The 26,649-nt window shown below is 39.9% G+C and overlaps 1 protein-coding gene across 1 annotated transcript in view; it reads left to right on the top strand.

Moving 5' to 3' along the window:
- SLC43A3 (solute carrier family 43 member 3) overlaps positions 1–26,649 on the top strand; it is a gene marked incomplete at its 5' end in the record, with an annotated part of 88,253 nt that overhangs the window by 44,382 nt on the left and 17,222 nt on the right. The window contains 4 exons of the mRNA XM_056551636.1: positions 9,630–9,752; positions 14,248–14,397; positions 25,839–25,940; positions 26,178–26,361. Coding sequence (XP_056407611.1) covers positions 9,630–9,752; positions 14,248–14,397; positions 25,839–25,940; positions 26,178–26,361 — 559 coding nt within the window. The remainder of the gene's footprint in view (positions 1–9,629; positions 9,753–14,247; positions 14,398–25,838; positions 25,941–26,177; positions 26,362–26,649) is intronic.

Raw genomic sequence — 26,649 nt, 5'->3', positions numbered from 1 at the left:
AGATGATTTCTGAGAAGTTGGTTTTTTGACAGATGGAGCTATAGTGATACCTAGATTGGGGGCTTTAGTGTAGACTATCTGCGGTCGGGATGGCATCAAGTTCCCTATCAGTTTGTCCTGTTGGGCCAGGTGCCAATGTTTGGATATGATGTGTTCCATTCTTTTGTAATCCCTATTAAACGGTAGAATAATCCTAATAGATTGATCATTCATTTCTGGATTATCATCGACAGTAAAAAAGGATGCCCTATCTAATTTGTTGACCTCATCTAATGCCTTATTTAACACATGTTGTGGATATTCTTTCTCTAAAAATTGTGAAGTCAAAAATTTGGCTTCCTCCTGAAAATCGATATCTGATGTGCAGTTACGTTTCAGACGTCTATATTGTCCTTTTGGGACATTGATTAGTCATCTAGGTAGATGGCAACTATTGAATTTGATGTAACTGTTTTTTGCCGTGGGTTTTGTATATGTTTTACAATGAAGTTTTGAATTCACTGGGAAAATTTCTATGTCCAAAAATTCTATCTTGGGTTTTACTGTAGGTAGAAGTAAATTTCAAGTTGCGATCATTATTGTTGATGCCGAGGATGAAGTCGTCCAACTCACACTGGGTGCCCCTCCAAATTAAAATAATGTCATCTATATAACGTTGCCATTGTTATTTTTCTTGTATCATCCATTTTTTCTATCAAACCATTTTTCTTTCCAGGAGGAACGTTTTATTTTTATTCTTATTTTTGTGCACACTGAATTTACTATCATTCTGATCAGAGTAACACTTTAACATATCATCACCCAGTGTATCACCCAGTGTATCACCCAGTGTATCACCCAGTGTATCACCCAGTGTATCACCCAGTGTATCACCCAGTGTATCACCCAGTGTATCATTATATGGCTGTTAGCCTTAATAGATACACTCGCTCTGTAGTGTTACTACTTGTTGTATTTTATATTTCTTTTTTAACTAATTGTGCGCTACCGTAGGGCCCTGCGGGAACGCACTATTTAATATTTATTAAATACCATTTATACATTAATTGTGTTTTTTCTCTATTATTGATACCAGACATCCCCCATTAATCTTTTTTCTGGTATTGAGCTGAGGACTAATATTCTATTTTTTAATTTACAAATATGTTTAAGTTTCTGCCACCAGTTGATTTAAAAGAAAAAAGGTTTTCACCGGAGTACCCCTTTAACCCCTTAAGGACTCAGACAATTACATTTTTACGTTTTAATTTTTTCCTCCTCGCCTTCTAAAAATCATAACTCTTTTATATTTTCATCCACAGACTAGTATGAGGGCTTGTTTTTTGCGCGACCAGTTGTCCTTTGTAATGACATCACTCATTATATCATAAAATGTATGGCGCAACCAAAAAAAATACTATTTGTGGGGAAATTAAAACGAAAAACGCAATTTTGCTAATTTTGGAAGGTTTCGTTTTCACGCCGTACAATTTATGGTAAAAATGACGTGTTCTTTATTCTGAGGGTCAATACGATTAAAATGATCCCCATTATTACATACTTTTCTATTATTGTTGCGCTTAAAAAAAATCACAAACTTTTTAACCAAATTAGTACGTTTATAGTCCCTTTATTTTGATGACCTCTAACTTTTTTATTTTTCCGTATAAGCGGCGGTATGGGGGCTCATTTTTTGCGCCATGATCTGTACTTTTTTTTTATACCACATTTGCATATAAAAAACTTTTAATCCATTTTTTATAAATTTTTTTAATAAAATGTATTAAAAAAGTAGGAATTTTGGACTTTTTTTTTTTTACGGGATCATTAACATTTTATTTTAATAGTTCGGACATTTACGCACGCGGCGATACCAAATATGTCTATAAAAAAAATTTACACTTTTTGGGGGTAAAATAGGAAAAAACGGCCGTTTTACTTTTTTATTGGGGGAGGGGATTTTTCACTTTTTTTTTACTTTGAAATTTTAAAAAAAATTTTTTTACACTTGAATAGTCCCCATACTGATCTGTTCTATGTATAGGACATAGAACAGATCAGTATTATCGGTCATCTTCTAGTATTGTCTGCTCGATCACAGACCAGAGCAGGAGACGCCGGGAGCCGCACGGAGGAAGGAGAGGGGACCTCCGTCCGGCGTTATGAATGATCGGATCCGCGCTGCAGGCGATCCGATCATTCATTCAAATTGCGCACTGCTGCAGATGCCGGTATCTGTATTGATCCCGGCACCTGAGGGGTTAATGGCGGACGCCCGCGAGATCGCGGGCGTCGGCCATTGCCGGCGGGTCCCTGGCTGTGATCAGCAGCTGGGATCAGCCGCGCATGACACAGGCATCGCTCTGATGCCCGCGGTTATGCTTAGGACGTAAATGTACGTCCTGCTGCGTTAAGTACCACCGCACCAGGACGTACATTTACGTCCTGCGTCCTTAAGGGGTTAATAGAACCCCGTGTATAATACTGCACTCCCTAACATAAGTTCTAAGTTCTGTGGAAATACACTGGACTCTGGCACCACCTTCTGGTGAGATTCAGTATCACGGCTCTTCTATGCCTTCATTGTAATTCTGATGAAAATACAGTCAATTCTGGAGACATATTCGGGTAAATCTCAGTATTACAGCCCTGCTGTGCTTTTGGGGTGACTCCTGTGACAATACAGGGGATTGGGGAGACCTCTTCCAGTATTATCATTTATTTGAGCCTTTCTTGAGACCTTTTGTGAAGATACAGAGGACACTGGCGACATCTTCTGGTGAAATTCAGTATTATCATTTTCTAGGTTATTTCTACAACTTCTACTCTCACTGCCGTTCTCCATATTGTAAAATGTCACTATCTGTACGGGCCAATGTATATGGGAAATCCAAGAAGATCACAAAGGGAATCTAGATTGTCATCTTCTTTGCGAACAAGTGAATTTACAAACCAAACACCACCGTATAGCAGAGACTATATCTGGCAATCGGTCTCAGACCCAAATTAAAGAAGCACCTTCAGCCTCTTCTGGATCAAAAAGAACAAAATCACCTGTTCAAACTAAGAAACAAAACTTGAACATGTCCCAAAGAAAAGACGCGTCACATAATGATTGTAGAGATGATGAAACAATCACAAAATAAAGAAAAGGAAAAAAATTGGTCTCAACCTCCACTAACTCAGCAAAGTTCAAGTCCACAGACACCGAGTCTAGATCCCAAAGGTCAGAGAGGGTCTAAAGTAGGGATCGGCCGATTATCGGTATGGACGATATTAGCGGCCGATAATCACGATTTTGGGCATTATCGGTATCGGCAATTATCTTGCCGATAAGCCGATAATGCCCCGCCCCCACCGCACTGCGACCGCCACCCCCTCGACCCGCCGCACCGCACCCCCCACCGTGATGCTAGGCAGTATACCGGTATGGATTTTTTCCCATACCACTATACCGGTCGGGCCCCTCCCCCACCCTCCGAGTCAATAAAAAATTAAATTTACCCGTAATGGGGGTGGTCCAGGCCATCCTTCCTTCCTGTAGTGTCCGGGGGCGGTCCGGGTGGAGGGTGGTCCGGTCCGGGCTGTCCTTCTTCTCCCACAGTCTTCTTCTCCACTCCGGGTACGCTGCATAGACGCCGCTACGCCGTGACATCAGGTGCGTCGCTGCGCACAGGCATCACTGCGCAGCGGCGTCTATGCAGCATACTAGGCCGGAGCCTGCCCGGAGTGGAGAAGATGACCGCCGGAGAAGAAGGACAGCCCGGACCGGACCACCCTCCACCCGGAACGCCCCCGGACACTACAGGAACGATGGATGGATGGCCCGGACCACCCTGACAGGTAGGGGAGAGAAGCGGGTGGTGGCGGCGGCGGCCTATGGCCCCGCAAAAGCCACTGCAGATCATTGTTTTAAAGCGCCCACTTTAAATCAATGATCTGCAGCGGTGTCGCAGGGGGTTAAATAGCCGATAACTTATACCGGAATATCGGTATAAGTTATCGGCTATCGGCCCTAACCTGCACCGATTATTGGTTTCGGTATCAGCCCTAAAAAAACGATATCGGTCGATCCCTAGTCTAAAGAAGATGCTCTTCATGCAAAAAGATCATTATCAACCTGAGCTAACTGGGACTTGGACCCACCCGATACGCCACACTCTCCACAACGTGAAAAACAAGACATCATGGTCTCCTCGCTCTACTAACCACGATATGGAGGAAGGACAATTAGAAGAAGATGACTGGAAAAGCTACTTGAGACACCTCCCTACAAAACAAGATTTTCAAAGCTTTTTAAAAGATGTTAAAGAAACACTCAAGACGGAAATCTCAGCCGTTAGACAGGACATAATGGAAGTTGTTCAGAGAGTGGACAATCTTGAAGATGAACATGACAATACACGTACCTACATTGCATCTCTTCAGTCCACAGTAACCGCTCAGCACCAAAGCCTTGGTGAATACCAGCGTCACCTAGAAGACCTAGACAATAGAGGTAGACGCCACAATATTAGAATAAGAGGACTACCAGAAGCTACCCATGACGAAGACCTCAAGGCCACTCTTGAAGCAATTTTTAATATGATCCTGCAAGCACCAATCTCTAACAAAATTCAACTGGACAGAGCGCATAGAGCGTTAAAACCGAAAGGTTCCACTGCCACCTAGAGACGTCATATGTTGTGTCACTGACTACAACACAAAAGAAGAAATTATGCTAAAAACACGTAATCGAAAGTCCATACGACGGAGCACAAATTCAGTTACTACCCGACCTATCATGGGTGACCTTACAGAAAAGAAGGATCCTGAAACCATTACTCCAGATCCGGAGAGAAAGGGACATCAATTACCGATGGGGTTATCCTTTTAGCCTCACAGCAAGACATAGAGGCAAAAGCTACACTGTGAAATCTTCACAAGACATACACCCCTTCTGCGAAGCGCTGGATATCCCAGTTCCAGATTTACCTAATTGGGAATTGTTACCTCCACCGCCATCGCCTCCGCCGGTCTGGACAAGAGTGAGTCCCAGAAGAAGACGAGCCACTAATGCTGCGACATCAACGCATCGTGGACACTATAGAAATGAACCCACAACTTGAGCTCTAAGAGGACATTTTATTGGATCATAAATATTCTGAGATTATCTGCTTAGATGAGGGGTATTCGACAGGAGAAGTGTAGTTTCCCTGTTTACAGTTACCATTAGGGTATAGATTATCCAAAATGTTTCTTTAGTCAAACAGGAGTTACTATTAGAATTACAATAAGTATATAAGGCCAAAAAAATATCATTACAAATGTTTTTCTAGTATATAACAGCATAATTTTTGATACCCAATATCTGGCTTAACCATGCAGAATTTAGTTACATAATCAGGTTATCTGTTTATTTGGTCAGATGTTGGGAAAGTTTAACATAAGGGGTGGAGGGTGACGAGAGGTGAAGACCATAAGTAGACAAGTCTTGCTTTGGATTGCCCACCCACTGTTCCCCATAAGTTGAGGTGGTAATGTGTTCCCATAAGTTGAGGTGGTAATGTGTTCCCCATAAGTTGAGGCGGTAATGTGTTCCCCATAAGTTGAGGCGGTAATGTGTTCCCCATAAGTTGAGGTGGTAATGTGTTCCCCATAAGTTGAGGTGGTAATGTGTTCCCCATAAGTTGAGGTGGTAATGTGTTCCCCATAAGTTGAGGTGGTAATGTGTTCCCCATAAGTTGAGGCGGTAATGTGTTCCCCATAAGTTGAGGCGGTAATGTGTTCCCCATAAGTTGAGGCGGTAATGTGTTCCCCATAAGTTGAGGCGGTAATGTGTTCCCCATAAGTTGAGGCGGTAATGTGTTCCCCATAAGTTGAGGCGGTAATGTGGTCCCCATAAGTTGAGGCGGTAATGTGTTCCCCATAAGTTGAGGCGGTAATGTGTTCCCCATAAGTTGAGGCGGTAATGTGTTCCCCATAAGTTGAGGCGGTAATGTGTTCCCCATAAGTTGAGGCGGTAATGTGTTCCCCATAAGTTGAGGCGGTAATGTGTTCCCCATAAGTTGAGGCGGTAATGTGTTCCCATAAGTTGAGGCGGTAATGTGGTCCCCATAAGTTGAGGCGGTAATGTGTTCCCCATAAGTTGAGGCGGTAATGTGTTCCCATAAGTTGAGGCGGTAATGTGGTCCCCATAAGTTGAGGCGGTAATGTGGTCCCCATAAGTTGAGGCGGTAATGTGGTCCCCATAAGTTGAGGCGGTAATGTGGTCCCCATAAGTTGAGGCGGTAATGTGTTCCCCATAAGTTGAGGCGGTAATGTGTTCCCCATAAGTTGAGGCGGTAATGTGTTCCCCATAAGTTGAGGCGGTAATGTGTTCCCCATAAGTTGAGGCGGTAATGTGTTCCCCATAAGTTGAGGCGGTAATGTGTTCCCCATAAGTTGAGGCGGTAATGTGGTCCCCATAAGTTGAGGCGGTAATGTGGTCCCCATAAGTTGAGGCGGTAATGTGTTCCCCATAAGTTGAGGCGGTAATGTGTTCCCCATAAGTTGAGGCGGTAATGTGTTCCCCATAAGTTGAGGCGGTAATGTGTTCCCCATAAGTTGAGGCGGTAATGTGTTCCCCATAAGTTGAGGCGGTAATGTGTTCCCCATAAGTTGAGGCGGTAATGTGTACCCCATAAGTTGAGGCGGTAATGTGTTCCCCATAAGTTGAGGCGGTAATGTGTTCCCCATAAGTTGAGGCGGTAATGTGTTCCCCATAAGTTGAGGCGGTAATGTGTTCCCCATAAGTTGAGGTGGTAATGTGTTCCCCATAAGTTGAGGCGGTAATGTGTTCCCCATAAGTTGAGGCGGTAATGTGTTCCCATAAGTTGAGGTGGTAATGTGTTCCCCATAAGTTGAGGCGGTAATGTGTTCCCCATAAGTTGAGGCGGTAATGTGTTCCCCATAAGTTGAGGTGGTAATGTGTTCCCCATAAGTTGAGGCGGTAATGTGTTCCCATAAGTTGAGGCGGTAATGTGTTCCCCATAAGTTGAGGCGGTAATGTGTTCCCCATAAGTTGAGGCGGTAATGTGTTCCCCATAAGTTGAGGTGGTAATGTGTTACCATAAGTTGAGGTGGTAATGTGTTCCCATAAGTTGAGGTGGTAATGTGTTCCCATAAGTTGAGGTGGTAATGTGTCCCCCATAAGTTGAGGTGGTAATGTGTTCCCCATAAGTTGAGGTGGTAATGTGTCCCCCATAAGTTGAGGCGGTAATGTGTTCCCCATAAGTTGAGGCGGTAATGTGTTCCCCATAAGTTGAGGTGGTAATGTGTCCCCCATAAGTTGAGGCGGTAATGTGTTCCCATAAGTTGAGGTGGTAATGTGTCCCCCATAAGTTGAGGCGGTAATGTGTCCCCCATAAGTTGAGGTGGTAATGTGTTCCCCATAAGTTGAGGTGGTAATGTGTCCCCCATAAGTTGAGGCGGTAATGTGTTCCCCATAAGTTGAGGCGGTAATGTGTTCCCCATAAGTTGAGGTGGTAATGTGTTCCCCATAAGTTGAGGTGGTAATGTGTTCCCCATAAGTTGAGGTGGTAATGTGTTCCCCATAAGTTGAGGTGGTAATGTGTCCCCCATAAGTTGAGGTGGTAATGTGTTCCCCATAAGTTGAGGTGGTAATGTGTTCCCCATAAGTTGAGGTGGTAATGTGTTCCCATAAGTTGAGGTGGTAATGTGTTCCCCATAAGTTGAGGTGGTAATGTGTTCCCATAAGTTGAGGTGGTAATGTGTTCCCCATAAGTTGAGGTGGTAATGTGTTCCCCATAAGTTGAGGTGGTAATGTGTTCCCCATAAGTTGAGGTGGTAATGTGTTCCCCATAAGTTGAGGTGGTAATGTGTTCCCCATAAGTTGAAGTGGTAATGTGTTCCCCATAAGTTGAGGTGGTAATGTGTTCCCCATAAGTTGAGGTGGTAATGTGTTCCCCATAAGTTGAGGTGGTAATGTGTTCCCCATAAGTTGAGGTGGTAATGTGTTCCCCATAAGTTGAGGTGGTAATGTGTTCCCCATAAGTTGAGGTGGTAATGTGTTCCCCATAAGTTGAGGCGGTAATGTGTTCCCATAAGTTGAGGCGGTAATGTGTTCCCCATAAGTTGAGGCGGTAATGTGTTCCCCATAAGTTGAGGTGGTAATGTGTTCCCCATAAGTTGAGGTGGTAATGTGTTACCATAAGTTGAGGCGGTAATGTGTTCCCCATAAGTTGAGGCGGTAATGTGTTCCCCATAAGTTGAGGCGGTAATGTGTTCCCCATAAGTTGAGGTGGTAATGTGTTCCCCATAAGTTGAGGCGGTAATGTGTTCCCATAAGTTGAGGTGGTAATGTGTTCCCCATAAGTTGAGGTGGTAATGTGTTCCCCATAAGTTGAGGCGGTAATGTGTTCCCATAAGTTGAGGTGGTAATGTGTCCCCCATAAGTTGAGGCGGTAATGTGTTCCCCATAAGTTGAGGCGGTAATGTGTTCCCCATAAGTTGAGGTGGTAATGTGTCCCCCATAAGTTGAGGCGGTAATGTGTTCCCCATAAGTTGAGGTGGTAATGTGTTCCCCATAAGTTGATGTGGTAATGTGTTCTCCATAAGTTGAGGTGGTAATGTGTTCCCCATAAGTTGAGGTGGTAATGTGTCCCCCATAAGTTGAGGCGGTAATGTGTTCCCCATAAGTTGAGGTGGTAATGTGTTCCCCATAAGTTGAGGTGGTAATGTGTTCCCCATAAGTTGAGGTGGTAATGTGTTCCCATAAGTTGAGGTGGTAATGTGTTCCCCATAAGTTGAGGTGGTAATGTGTTCCCCATAAGTTGAGGTGGTAATGTGTTCCCATAAGTTGAGGTGGTAATGTGTTCCCCATAAGTTGAGGTGGTAATGTGTCCCCCATAAGTTGAGGTGGTAATGTGTTCCCCATAAGTTGAGGCGGTAATGTGGTCCCCATAAGTTGAGGTGGTAATGTGTTCCCCATAAGTTGAGGTGGTAATGTGGTCCCCATAAGTTGAGGTGGTAATGTGGTCCCCATAAGTTGAGGTGGTAATGTGTCCCCCATAAGTTGAGGCGGTAATGTGTTCCCCATAAGTTGAGGTGGTAATGTGTTCCCCATAAGTTGAGGTGGTAATGTGTTCCCCATAAGTTGAGGTGGTAATGTGTCCCCCATAAGTTGAGGTGGTAATGTGTTCCCCATAAGTTGAGGTGGTAATGTGTCCCCCATAAGTTGAGGCGGTAATGTGTTCCCCATAAGTTGAGGTGGTAATGTGTTCCCCATAAGTTGAGGCGGTAATGTGTTCCCCATAAGTTGAGGCGGTAATGTGTCCCCATAAGTTGAGGTGGTAATGTGTTCCCCATAAGTTGAGGTGGTAATGTGTCCCCCATAAGTTGAGGTGGTAATGTGTTCCCCATAAGTTGAGGCGGTAATGTGTTCCCCATAAGTTGAGGTGGTAATGTGTTCCCATAAGTTGAGGTGGTAATGTGTCCCCCATAAGTTGAGGTGGTAATGTGTCCCCATAAGTTGAGGTGGTAATTTCCTCTACCAGTAACTTAAGACTAAAGGGTTTATCCCTTGGATTTACAGAATTCTATCTAATGTTAGTCATCTATATGTTTACTATTTATGATTTGTATTCTTCCCTATTAATCTTTTCTACTTGTACAACATGCCTGTGCGACCCGACCTCCTCCATCAGATCGTCTCAGTGAAAGGCCTGACGATTCCAGTCTACTTAGGGAGATCCGTTCTGGAACTTTACCTCTAGCGACAATGATCATCAGGAGTAGGAAACTGAACATTATTATCAATTCCCCTGATTCCTATTCACCATGACGCGTTTTTTAACACTCAATGTAAAGGGCTTAAATACAGATGTGAAAAGACGTCTTCTTTTAAAAGATCTAAAAAAAATAGATCTAGCCCTTATCCAAGAAACGCATCATGATGAATCGGGTTCTTTTACATTTGCATCTAGATATTATCCCACAGTATTTTCTGCTACACGGGATAAACAAGGGGTGGAGTGGCTGTGTTGATATCCCGCACACGTCCTTTTCAGCTTTCAAACACAATGTTAGATCCTAATGGGGGATGGGTTATAGTCTGGGGTACACTGACAGGAGTCCCGCTCACAATATGTAACACGTACGCACCCAATTCATCCCCGATAACATTCCTGAATAATATCTTTTCCAAACTGGAAACGTTACTTCCAACAACATTGATAATTGGAGGGGACTTTAACATCCCATTCTCGAGTACAACCGATAGACATTCAGTACTACATAACGCACCTTCCTCAGCAGTAATACGACTTTCCACTGCCTTCCGGAAACTTGTGAGAAAATGCCATTTTTTTGACCTCTATAGGATAAGTAATCCCAATAACAGCGTTTACATTCTTCTCACATCTTCATTCCACCCACTCTAGAATAGACACCTTCTTTGGGAATCTTTTAGGCCTCATATTAGTTGACAATGTTAAAATACATGGTCAGACCATGCTCCAGTGATAATGGAATTAAAACCAACTTCAACGCCTAGAAAAACCTGCCATTGGAGACTGAATGAATTGTTAATAAAGAAATTAGAATATAGAGATCCCATTGGAGGATGTCGTAAAGATTACTTTGAAAGGAATGAGGGTAGTGTTACAAACAGTCATACCCTATGGGAGGCACATAAGGCGGTCATAAGGGGACACTGTATTTCGCTGTCTTCTCGGCTGAAAAAGAATTCTGCGTCTCTTACGAATGAGCTAAAAAAGAAACTAAAAAAACTGGAGGATGGAACGGTCTTATACCCCTCATTGAGAAGGTTAAAACAGATTGTGCTCATACGAAACCAGTTGAAGGACGGTGAAATCGCCCCAGGTGGAGAAAATGCCAACTTATACTAGACATATATATTACAGTAAAGCGAATAAACCTCGTACCCTATTGGCCGCACAGATAAACTCACAAAAGACACAATCAAATCCTTTTGCTATAAAAAATTCCCAATCATGACTATGAACACAAATTGCCAATATTTTTCAGGAATATTATTCTAATTTATACAATTTACCTTCCCAATTACCCTCAGATCACACCACCAGAGATTCCATATTAAAAAGTACCTCGATTCCTGTAAACTCCCTAAAATGACTATATCGGATTTGACCAATCTAAACAGAGAATTTTCTCAGGAAGAAATAATAGAAACTATTAAAGAACTACTAAATGGCAAGTCCCCTGGCCCAGATGGCGCCTTCCATACTCTGAGATCTTACTTCCACATATAATCTCCCTTTTCAACTCCTTTTTAGGTGAATCTCCCATTCCGTCAAATATGTTAGAATCCTACATCACAGTCATTCCGAAATCCGGTAAGGATCCCTCGGAATGTGCTAGTTATAGACCAATTTCTCTATTGAATTCGGACTTGAAGTTATTTACAAAAATACTGGCCAACAGACTTAGCTTAATTCTTCCGAAATGAATAGATAAAGACCAAGTAGGTTTCACCTTAAATAGACAAGCTGGAGATAACACTAGACGCACGATCTCATTGAGGTAATAAATAGGACTAAGTCCTCTGGACTTGTGTTAAGTTTAGACGCAGAAAAAGCGTTTGATCGCTTAAGTTGGCCTTTTATGGAATCTACCTTGCGAGCTTTTGGAGTCTCGGGACCGTTTATGAAGACGATCTCTCACCTATACTCCTCCCCAACGGCACAAGTTAGACTCCCACACGCCACATCTCAAAAAATAAAAATTCATAATGGGACAAGACAGGGATGTCCTCTGTCCCCATTATTATTTGTGCTATGTATAGAACCATTAGCGGCCCTTGTCCGCGCAAATCCTGATGTTAAGGGGATAGTGGTAAAACATAGAGATAGCGCTATTTGCTGATGACGTATTGCTAACCATCTCTACTCCCCTGACCTCACTACCTTCCCTCCACTCCATTATCTTGTCAGGATATAAGATAAATGAAGGTAAAACAGAAGACTTAACCATTAACATACCTGACACCCAACTTTCTCTTCTTAAACTAAATTATCCGTATAGATGGCAGGATAACGCTATTACCTATTTAGGTGTACGCATTACCTCTAAATACTCTGCCCTTTACAAACATTATTTTCCTCAATTCTTTAAAGACATCAAGTCCCAGATGGAAAAAATGGTCTGGTCTCCCGATATCCCTTATTGGCAGGATTGCCGCAGTCAAAATGTCAGTATTGCCCAGATTCCTTTATTTATTGGAAACTTTGCCAGTATTAATACCTAGGGGAGCATTAAGGGGCTTTCAATCATCCATCCTCAGGTTTGTTTGGAGGGGGGGGGGACGCCACAGGGTGGCGTTGTCTGTCTTGATGGCCAAAAAGAACTATGGAGGACTCGCACTGCCAGACGTCTTTGACTATTATTATTCAGTTCACCTTAAAAATATTCCATCATGGTCACAATTTCGTGCATATAATGAATGGACGGACATAGAGAAGCTGTGGTCGGCCCCGGTCCATTTATGTGCTTTGATTTGGGACTCAAACTATCAGGTCAATCCAAAACACTTACTTGGCCCGATGAGAACCACATTAAAAATATGGGACTGTCAGGACTAAATATTCATTAATGTCCCCCAACTCCCTTTATTTGTAATCCCTCTATCCCTGATAGTAATGATGTAGATATCATTTCCCCCTGGGTAGAGGGAGGTTGTTTCACTTTGCAGATCTAGTGGACCCGACCAAAAGAACATTCCGTACCAAGCCCTTAGTGACAAGTTTAATCTCCCTAATGACACACAAAACTTTCCCCAAACCGTCACGTCACATGTAGGGTTAGGCTCCCCTGAAGCTGCTTTCCCTCAACCAACACCCTTTGAGTTGTTATGTAGGGGTGAGACCACCACCAGAGGGTTGATATCCTCCATTTACAATATTTTACATTCTTCCATATATCAAGATAATTGGAAACACCCCTACATGACAAAATGGGAAGAATATTTAGGCTATTCCAAGAGCCACATGGCAAACCATATGGGATCGAGCAGCGAAATCTTCTTCTTGTGTAATACATAAAGAAAATCAATACAAAATTCTCTTTCTGTGATATCACACACCGGACGTATTAAATATACTTTATCCACAAAATAATTCTAGTGCTGGAGGTGTAGTATGGAGTTAGACTACCGCACGTATTTGGGGATTGTCCCTCCCTGCGTCATTCTTGGTTGGAAGTGCAGTCTTTAGTAGGGAAGATACTGAAACTGAAGATACATCTGAACCCAATCAATTATCTCTTAAATGTGCCCCCCCCCCCCTCCCCCCCGGTATTAATAGACTCCGATTATTCCATTCCATACTCACGGCTGCAAAGTGTTTGATAGCCAAAGAATGGAAGAAGCCAACCAACCCCTCCATCCACACAAGCCCTAACCAATAGGATTCTGGGAGTTAGAATATCTCTCCGCAATGACAGATAACGGGCTTTCTCATTTCTACGAACCTTGGAAGGAACGGGATGAAGATATAGAAGACGAAAACCAACACTGAATGGAGGAGAGTCGGAAGAGGTCGCATAGGCAGGGACTTATTCTATAGTTCACATCTTGGTCAAACAGGTTCTTTACTTTTATTTTTATTTTATCTTTTATTTTTTCTTTCTTTTCCTTCTTCTTTTCCTTTTCTTTCTTCCGTTTCTGGAATGTAACCAAAATAATATAGATTGCTATGTTCCTATACATCTGCACCTCAATTCCTATAGACACATGGCCATTGCTTCCAGCTACCTAGTTGTAGGGTTCTTCTTACGATATTGCATTTACGCTTTGACAATGATCCCGATTCCTGCTGCTGCAAGATTTTTCTTTCTTTGTTATTTTTATTTTTCTATTTTACTGAATTGAAAATTGTATTGATGAAACGATAAATAAACAGTTAAATAAAAAAAATAAAAAAGTCTTGAGGGCCGCACAACACATGAGACATAACGTGACCCTTTAAGCCCCCCTCATGTTCTAAGATCCGTACGCTGCTGACTATTACGCGGGTCATTTCTCAGGGATGGTCTCATTGGCCATCTAGACAAATACTGGGGGGGGGGGGCACATTTCTCTGATTTGGGGTCCTCTGGGTTGGGAGCAGGTCGGGCCCTTCCTTCTTGCTATAGACCAAGTATTTGTGAACATTTCTAGTTCTTGGGTGACAGAAGGAGCAGTCATGGAGTCCATAGATATAGGATCCCTGCCCGATGTATAATGTATAACCTGAGATCTTCTGTGTGCAGACAGCGAGGTGTCGTTCCGGAGCTGCGTCCTCTCCTCTCTCTTCTGGGGGCATCTGGTTTGGCTTTCACTTATGCAGCTCAGACATTATCTATTCATCGGAACCCTGAACCCAACGATCACTCACCTGAGCGGAGGAGACGCGCAACTCGGTGTGTACTGTGCAGTATATGAGACGTGATATGTAACGTGTGAGATATGAGACGTGATATGTAACATGTGATATGAGACGTGATATGTAACGTGTGATATGAGACATGATATGTAATGTGTGATATGAGACATGATATGTAACGTGTGATATGAGACATGATATGTAATGTGTGATATGAGACATGATATGTAACGTGTGTGATAGGAGACATGATATGTAACATGTGATATGAGACGTGATATGTAACATGTGATATGATACGTGATATGTAACGTGTGATATGAGACATGATATGTAATGTGTGATATGAGACATGATATGTAACGTGTGATATGAGACATGATATGTAATGTGTGATATGAGACATGATATGTAACGTGTGTGATAGGAGACATGATATGTAACATGTGATATGAGACGTGATACGTAACGTGTGATATGAGACATGATATGTGACGTGTGATATGAGACATGATATGTGACGTGTGATATGAGACATGATATGTAACGTGTGATATGAGACATGATATGTAACGTGTGTGATATGAGACATGATATGTAACATGTGATATGAGACGTGATACGTAACGTGTGATATGAGACATGATATGTGACGTGTGATATGAGACATGATATGTGACGTGTGATATGAGACATGATATGTGACGTGTGATATGAGACATGATATGTAACGTGTGAAATGAGACATGATATGTAACGTGTGTGATATGAGACATGATATGTAACATGTGATATGAGACGTGATACGTAACATGTGATATGAGACATGATATGTAACGTGTGATATGAGACATGATATGTAACGTGTGAGATATGAGACATGATATGTAACGTGTGATATGAGACATGATATGTAACGTGTGATATGAGACATGATATGTAACATGTGATATGAGACGTGATATGTAACGTGTGAGATATGAGACGTGATATGTAATGTGTGATATGAGACATGATATGTGACGTGATATGTAATGTGTGATATGAGACATGATATGTAATGTGTGATATGAGACATGATATGTAACGTGTGATATGAGACATGATATGTAATGTGTGATATGAGACATGATATGTAACGTGTGATATGAGACATGATATGTAATGTGTGATATGAGACATGATATTTAACGTGCGAGATATGAGACGTGATACGTAACGTGTGATATGAGACGTGATATGTAACATGTGATATGAGACGTGAAATGTAACGTGTGATATGAGACGTGATATGTAATGTGTGATATGAGACATGATATGTAACGTGTGATATGAGACATGATATGTAACATGTGATATGAGACGTGATACGTAACGTGTGATATGAGACATGATATGTGACGTGTGATATGAGACATGATATGTGACGTGTGTGATATGAGACATGATATGTAACGTGTGATATGAGACATGATATGTAATGTGTGATATGAGACATGATATGTAACGTGTGTGATAGGAGACATGATATGTAACATGTGATATGAGACGTGATACGTAACGTGTGATATGAGACATGATATGTAACGTGTGATATGAGACATGATATGTAACGTGTGTGATATGAGACATGATATGTAACATGTGATATGAGACGTGATACGTAACGTGTGATATGAGACATGATATGTGACGTGTGATATGAGACATGATATGTGACGTGTGATATGAGACATGATATGTGACGTGTGATATGAGAAATGATATGTAACGTGTGATATGAGACATGATATGTAACGTGTGATATGAGACATGATATGTAACGTGTGTGATATGAGACATGATATGTAACATGTGATATGAGACGTGATACGTAACATGTGATATGAGACATGATATGTAACGTGTGATATGAGACATGATATGTAACGTGTGAGATATGAGACATGATATGTAATGTGTGATATGAGACATGATATGTAACATGTGATATGAGACGTGATATGTAACGTGTGAGATATGAGACGTGATATGTAATGTGTGATATGAGACATGATATGTGACGTGATATGTAATGTGTGATATGAGACATGATATGTAATGTGTGATATGATATGTGACGTGTGATATGAGACATGATATGTGACGTGATATGTAATGTGTGATATGAGACATGATATGTAATGTGTGATATGATATGTAACGTGTGATATGAGACATGATATGTAACGTGTGATATGAGACATGATATGTAATGTGTGATATGAGACATGATATGTAACGTGTGATATGAGACATGATATGTAATGTGTGATATGAGACATGATATGTAACGTGCGAGATATGAGACGTGATACGTAACGTGTGATATGAGACGTGATATGTAACATGTGATATGAGACATGATATGTAACATGTGAAATGAGACATGATATGTAACATGTGATATGAGACGTGATACGTAACGTGTGATATGAGACGTGATATGTAATGTGTGATATGAGACATGATATGTAACGTGTGATATGAGACATGATATGTAACATGTGATATGAGACGTGATACGTAACGTGTGATATGAGACATGATATGTAACGTGTGATATGAGACATGATATGTAACGTGTGTGATATGAGACATGATATGTAACATGTGATATGAGACGTGATACGTAACGTGTGATATGAGACATGATATGTAACGTGTGATATGAGACATGATATGTAACGTGTGAGATATGAGACATGATATGTAATGTGTGATATGAGACATGATATGTAACGTGTGATATGAGACATGATATGTAACGTGTGATATGAGACATGATATGTAATGTGTGATATGAGACATGATATGTAATGTGTGATATGAGACATGATATGTAACGTGTGATATGAGACATGATATGTAATGTGTGATATGAGACATGATATGTAACGTGTGATATGAGACATGATATGTAATGTGTGATATGAGACATGATATTTAACGTGCGAGATATGAGACGTGATACGTAACGTGTGATATGAGACGTGATATGTAACATGTGATATGAGACGTGAAATGTAACGTGTGATATGAGACGTGATATGTAATGTGTGATATGAGACATGATATGTAACGTGTGATATGAGACATGATATGTAACATGTGATATGAGACGTGATACGTAACGTGTGATATGAGACATGATATGTGACGTGTGATATGAGACATGATATGTGACGTGTGTGATATGAGACATGATATGTAACGTGTGATATGAGACATGATATGTAATGTGTGATATGAGACATGATATGTAACGTGTGTGATAGGAGACATGATATGTAACATGTGATATGAGACGTGATACGTAACGTGTGATATGAGACATGATATGTAACGTGTGATATGAGACATGATATGTAACGTGTGTGATATGAGACATGATATGTAACATGTGATATGAGACGTGATACGTAACGTGTGATATGAGACATGATATGTGACGTGTGATATGAGACATGATATGTGACGTGTGATATGAGACATGATATGTGACGTGTGATATGAGAAATGATATGTAACGTGTGATATGAGACATGATATGTAACGTGTGATATGAGACATGATATGTAACGTGTGTGATATGAGACATGATATGTAACATGTGATATGAGACGTGATACGTAACATGTGATATGAGACATGATATGTAACGTGTGATATGAGACATGATATGTAACGTGTGAGATATGAGACATGATATGTAATGTGTGATATGAGACATGATATGTAACATGTGATATGAGACGTGATATGTAACGTGTGAGATATGAGACGTGATATGTAATGTGTGATATGAGACATGATATGTGACGTGATATGTAATGTGTGATATGAGACATGATATGTAATGTGTGATATGATATGTGACGTGTGATATGAGACATGATATGTGACGTGATATGTAATGTGTGATATGAGACATGATATGTAATGTGTGATATGATATGTAACGTGTGATATGAGACATGATATGTAACGTGTGATATGAGACATGATATGTAATGTGTGATATGAGACATGATATGTAACGTGTGATATGAGACATGATATGTAATGTGTGATATGAGACATGATATGTAACGTGCGAGATATGAGACGTGATACGTAACGTGTGATATGAGACGTGATATGTAACATGTGATATGAGACATGATATGTAACATGTGAAATGAGACATGATATGTAACATGTGATATGAGACGTGATACGTAACGTGTGATATGAGACGTGATATGTAATGTGTGATATGAGACATGATATGTAACGTGTGATATGAGACATGATATGTAACATGTGATATGAGACGTGATACGTAACGTGTGATATGAGACATGATATGTAACGTGTGATATGAGACATGATATGTAACGTGTGTGATATGAGACATGATATGTAACATGTGATATGAGACGTGATACGTAACGTGTGATATGAGACATGATATGTAACGTGTGATATGAGACATGATATGTAACGTGTGAGATATGAGACATGATATGTAATGTGTGATATGAGACATGATATGTAACATGTGATATGAGACGTGATATGTAACGTGTGAGATATGAGACGTGATATGTAATGTGTGATATGAGACATGATATGTGACGTGATATGTAATGTGTGATATGATCCATGATATGTAATGTGTGATATGATATGTGACGTGTGATATGAGACATGATATGTAACATGTGATATGAGACGTGATACGTAACGTGTGATATGAGACATGATATGTGACGTGTGATATGAGACATGATATGTGACGTGTGTGATATGAGACATGATATGTAACGTGTGATATGAGACATGATATGTAATGTGTGATATGAGACATGATATGTAACGTGTGATAGGAGACATGATATGTAACGTGTGATATGAGACATGATATGTAACGTGTGTGATATGAGACATGATATGTAACATGTGATATGAGACGTGATACGTAACGTGTGATATGAGACATGATATGTGACGTGTGATATGAGACATATGTGACGTGTGATATGAGACATGATATGTGACGTGTGATATGAGACATGATATGTAACATGTGATATGAGACATGATATGTAACGTGTGATATGAGACATGATATGTAACGTGTGTGATATGAGACATGATATGTAACATGTGATATGAGACGTGATACGTAACGTGTGATATGAGACATGATATGTGACGTGTGATATGAGACATGATATGTGACGTGTGATATGAGACATGATATGTGACGTGTGATATGAGACATGATATGTAACGTGTGATATGAGACATGATATGTAACGTGTGATATGAGACATGATATGTAACGTGTGTGATATGAGACATGATATGTAACATGTGATATGAGACGTGATACGTAACATGTGATATGAGACATGATATGTAATGTGTGATATGATATGTGACGTGTGATATGAGACATGATATGTAATGTGTGATATGATATGTGACGTGTGATATGAGACATGATATGTAATGTGTGATATGAGACATGATATGTAACATGTGATATGAGACATGATATGTAACGTGTGATATGAGACATGATATGTAATGTGTGATATGAGACATGATATGTAACGTGCGAGATATGAGACGTGATACGTAACGTGTGATATGAGACGTGATATGTAACATGTGATATGAGACATGATATGTAACATGTGATATGAGACATGATATGTAACATGTGATATGAGACGTGATACGTAACGTGTGATATGAGACGTGATATGTAATGTGTGATATGAGACATGATATGTAACGTGTGATATGAGACATGATATGTAACATGTGATATGAGACGTGATACGTAACGTGTGATATGAGACATGATATGTAACGTGTGTGATATGAGACATGATATGTAACATGTGATATGAGACGTGATACGTAACGTGTGATATGAGACATGATATGTAACGTGTGATATGAGACATGATATGTAACGTGTGAGATATGAGACATGATATGTAATGTGTGATATGAGACATGATATGTAATGTGTGATATGAGACATGATATGTAACATGTGATATGAGACGTGATATGTAACGTGTGAGATATGAGACGTGATATGTAATGTGTGATATGAGACATGATATGTGACGTGATATGTAATGTGTGATATGAGACATGATATGTAATGTGTGATATGATATGTGACGTGTGATATGAGACATGATATGTAACGTGTGATATGAGACATGATATGTAACATGTGATATGAGACATGATATGTAACGTGTGATATGAGACATGATATGTAATGTGTGATATGAGACATGATATGTAACGTGTGATATGAGACATGATATGTAACATGTGATATGAGACGTGATACGTAACGTGTGATATGAGACATGATATGTAACGTGTGTGATATGAGACATGATATGTAACATGTGATATGAGACGTGATACGTAACGTGTGATATGAGACATGATATGTAACGTGTGATATGAGACATGATATGTAACGTGTGAGATATGAGACATGATACGTAACGTGTGATATGAGACATGATATGTAACGTGTGATATGAGACATGATATGTAACATGTGATATGAGACGTGATATGTAACGTGTGAGATATGAGACGTGATATGTAATGTGTGATATGAGACATGATATGTGACGTAATATGTAATGTGTGATATGAGACATGATATGTAATGTGTGATATGATATGTGACGTGTGATATGAGACATGATATGTAACGTGTGATATGAGACATGATATGTAACATGTGATATGAGACATGATATGTAACGTGTGATATGAGACATGATATGTAACGTGTGATATGAGACATGATATGTAATGTGTGATATGAGACATGATATGTGACGTGTGATATGAGACATGATATGTGACGTGTGATATGAGACATGATATGTAACGTGTGATATGAGACATGATATGTAATGTGTGATATGAGACATGATATGTAATGTGTGATATGAGACATGATATGTAACACGCGAGATATGAGACGTGATACGTAACGTGTGATATGAGACGTGATATGTAACATGTGATATGAGACATGATATGTAACATGTGATATGAGACATGATATGTAATGTGTGATATGAGACATGATATGTAACGTGTGATATGAGACATGATATGTGACGTGTGATATGAGACATGATATGTGACGTGTGATATGAGACATGATATGTAACGTGTGATATGAGACATGATATGTAATGTGTGATATGAGACATGATATGTAACATGCGAGATATGAGACGTGATACGTAACGTGTGATATGAGACGTGATATGTAACATGTGATATGAGACATGATATGTAACATGTGATATGAGACATGATATGTAACATGTGATATGAGACATGATATGTAACATGTGATATGAGACGTGATACGTAACGTGTGATATGAGACATGATATGTAATGTGTGATATGAGACATGATATGTAACGTGTGATATGAGACATGATATGTAACGTGTGATATGAGACATGATATGTAACGTGTGTGATATGAGACATGATATGTAACATGTGATATGAGACGTGATACGTAACGTGTGATATGAGACATGATATGTAACATGTGATATGAGACATGATATGTAACATGTGATATGAGACGTGATATGTAACGTGCGAGATATGAGACATGATATGTAACATGTGATATGAGACATGATATGTAACGTGTGATATGAGACATGATATGTGACGTGTGATATGAGACATGATATGTGACGTGTGATATGAGACATGATATGTAACGTGTGATATGAGACATGATATGTAACATGTGATATGAGACGTGATATGTAACGTGTGAGATATGAGACGTGATATGTAATGTGTGATATGAGACGTGATATGTGACGTGTGATATGAGACGTGATATGTGACGTGTGATATGAGACATGATATGTGACGTGTGATATGAGACATGATATGTAATGTGTGATATGAGACGTGATATGTAATGTGTGATATGAGACATGATATGTAACGTGTGATATGAGACATGATATGTGACGTGTGATATGAGACATGATATGTAACGTGTGATATGAGACATGATATGTAACATGTGATATGAGACATGATATGTAACGTGTGATATGAGACATGATATGTAACGTGTGATATGAGACATGATATGTAACGTGTGATATGAGACATATTATGTAACATGTGATATGAGACATGATATGTAACGTGTGATATGAGACATGATATGTAACATGTGATATGAGACGTGATATGTAACGTGTGAGAGATATGACACATGATATGTAACGTGTGAGAGATATGACACATGATATGTAACGTGTGAGAGATATGAGACATGATATGTAACGTGTGAGAGATATGAGACATTACATGTAATGTGTGATATGAGACATGATATGTAACGTGTGAGAGATATGAGACATGATATGTAACGTGTGAGAGATATGAGACATGATATGTAATGTGAGATATGAGACATGATATGTGACGTCTGATGAGACATGATATGTGACGTGTGATGAGACATGATATGTAATATGAGATATGAGACATGATATGTGACGTGTGATGAGACATGATATGTAACGTGTGATATGAGACGTGATATGTGACGTGTGATATGAGACATGATATGTGATGTGTGATATGAGACATGATATGTAACGTGTGATATGAGACATGATATGTAACGTGTGAGATATGAGACATGATATGTGACGTGTGATATGAGACATGATATGTGACGTGTGATATGAGACATGATATGTGACGTGTGATATGAGACATGATATGTAACGTGTGATATGATATGTGACGTGTGATATGAGACATGATATGTAATGTGTGATATGAGACATGATATGTAACGTGTGATATGAGACATGATATGTAACATGTGATATGAGACATGATATGTAATGTGTGATATGAGATATGATATGTAATGTGTGATATGAGACATGATATGTGACGTGTGAGATATGAGACATGATATGTAACGTGTGATATGAGACATGATATGTGACGTGTGATATGAGACATGATATGTGACGTGTGATATGAGACATGATATGTAACGTGTGATATGAGACATGATATGTGACGTGTGATATGAGACATGATATGTGACGTGTGATATGAGACATGATATGTAATGTGTGATATGAGACATGATATGTAACGTGTGATATGAGACATGATATGTAACGTGTGATATGAGACGTGATATGTAACGTGTGAGATATGAGACATGATATGTAACGTGTGATATGAGACATGATATGTAATGTGTGATATGAGACGTTATATGTAACGTGTGAGATATGAGACATGATATGTAACGTGTGATGTGAGACATGATATGTAACGTGTGATATGAGACATGATATGTAATGTGTGATGTGAGACATGATATGTAACGTGTGATATGAGACGTGATATGTAACGTGTGAGATATGAGACATGATATGTAACGTGTGATGTGAGACGTGATATGTAACGTGTGATATGAGACATGATATGTAATGTGTGATATGAGACATGATATGTGACGTGTGATGTGAGACATGATATGTAACGTGTGATATGAGACATGATATGTGACGTGTGATATGAGACATGATATGTAACGTGTGAGATATGAGACATGATATGTAACGTGTGATGTGAGACATGATATGTAACGTGTGATATGAGACATGATATGTAATGTGTGATATGAGACATGATATGTAACGTGTGATATGAGACGTGATATGTAACGTGTGAGATATGAGACATGATATGTAACGTGTGATGTGAGACATGATATGTAACGTGTGATATGAGACATGATATGTAATGTGTGATATGAGACATGATATGTAATGTGTGATGTGAGACATGATATGTAACGTGTGATATGAGACGTGATATGTAACGTGTGAGATATGAGACATGATATGTAACGTGTGATGTGAGACGTGATATGTAACGTGTGATATGAGACATGATATGTAATGTGTGATATGAGACATGATATGTAACGTGTGAGATATGAGACATGATATGTAACGTGTGAGATATGAGACATGATATGTAACGTGTGATATGAGACGTGATATGTAACGTGTGATATGAGACATGATATGTAATGTGTGATATGAGACATGATATGTGACGTGTGATATGAGACATGATATGTAACGTGTGAGATATGAGACATGATATGTAACGTGTGAGATATGAGACATGATATGTAACGTGTGAGATATGAGACATGATATGTGACGTGTGATATGAGACATGATATGTAATGTGTGATATGAGACATGATATGTAATGTGTGATATGAGACATGATATGTGACGTGTGATATGAGACATGATATGTAACGTGTGATATGAGACATGATATGTAACGTGTGATATGAGACATGATATGTAACGTGTGAGATATGAGACGTGATACGTAACGTGTGATATGAGACGTGATATGTAACGTGTGATATGAGACATGATATGTAATGTGTGATATGAGACATGATATGTGACGTGTGATATGAGACATGATATGTAACGTGTGATATGAGACATGATATGTAATGTGTGATATGAGACATGATATGTAATGTGTGATATGAGACATGATATGTAACGTGTGATATGAGACATGATATGTAACGTGTGATATGAGACATGATATGTAATGTGTGATATGAGACATGATATGTAACGTGTGATATGAGACATGATATGTAACGTGTGATATGAGACATGATATGTAATGTGTGATATGAGACATGATATGTGACGTGTGATATGAGACATGATATGTAATGTGTGATATGAGACATGATATGTAACATGTGATATGAGACATGATATGTAACGTGTGATATGAGACATGATATGTAATGTGAGATATGAGACATGATATGTAATGTGTGAGATATGAGACATGATATGTAACGTGTGATCTGAGACATGATATGTAACGTGTGATATGAGACATGATATGTAACGTGTGAGATATGAGACATGATATGTGACATGTGATATGAGACATGATATGTAATGTGTGAGATATGAGACATGATATGTGACGAGTGATATGAGACATGATATGTGACGTGTGATATGAGACATGATATGTAACGTGTGATATGAGACATGATATGTAACGTGTGATATGAGACATGATATGTAACGTGTGAGATATGAGACATGATATGTGACATGTGATATGAGACATGATATGTAATGTGTGAGATATGAGACATGATATGTGACATGTGATATGAGACATGATATGTAACGTGTGATCTGAGACATGATATGTAACGTGTGATATGAGACATGATATGTAACATGTGATATGAGACGTAACGTGAGATTTATGTGATAACTTTCTGTCTTTATTTTCAGTCAGTAAATACACAAATGTCTTCGCCATCTCCCAGTTTTTTGGGGTTCTCTGTGCTCCTTGGAATGGACTCATCATGGACAGACACAAAAGGAAACATAAAGGTGACCCCCCCCCCCCAATGGCCTCCATTATTCTCCCCTCTGCCCTGAGCTGTAGCTTTTTGTAGCACAACGTCATCTCCCATCATGCCTCAACTGGAGAGCCCCATATAAGGGGCAGCAGTGGTAGTGGCCCCCAGACCCTGGTGTCTTCCTTCACTGGAGCCCATGGCAGCCGCCTCCTCTGCCTTCCTTGTCCTGGTCTTCAGTTTTGGTGACGGTGAATGTTTTATTTCTTAGGTACGGACCCTCTTGATGACCTCCGCTCTTCCGTCCTGTCTTTGTTCCTGACCTCAATCCAGTGCGTCCTCTTCTCGCTCTGCGCCTCCATTTCCCAGCTTCCTGCGCTGTATCCGACCTTCATCTTCCAAGTACTTAACCGCTCCTTCCTGTACGGAGGAAACGCCGCCTTCCTGTCCATCGCGTAAGGAACATACAATATATTTGTTATGGTAAAATGTGGGGGCGGGTCCTGTGCCACGTAAGATTATAGTAAAATGTGGGGGCGGGTCCTGTGCCCCATAGGATTATGGTAAAATGTGGGGGCGGGTCCTGTGCCCCATAGGATTATGGTAAAATGTGGGGGCGGGTCCTGTGCCCCGTAAAATTGTGGAAAAATGTTGGGGCGGGTCCTGTGCCCCATAGGATTATGGTAAAATGTGGGGGCGGGTCCTGTGCCCCGTAAAATTATGGTAAAATGCGGGGGCGGGTC

The sequence above is a fragment of the Hyla sarda genome, unplaced genomic scaffold (genome assembly GCF_029499605.1).
Source record: "Hyla sarda isolate aHylSar1 unplaced genomic scaffold, aHylSar1.hap1 scaffold_1135, whole genome shotgun sequence".
NCBI lineage: Eukaryota > Metazoa > Chordata > Amphibia > Anura > Hylidae > Hyla > Hyla sarda.
The sequence above is the reverse complement of the archived record's forward strand: the minus strand, read 5'-3'. Positions and strand labels throughout refer to the sequence as shown.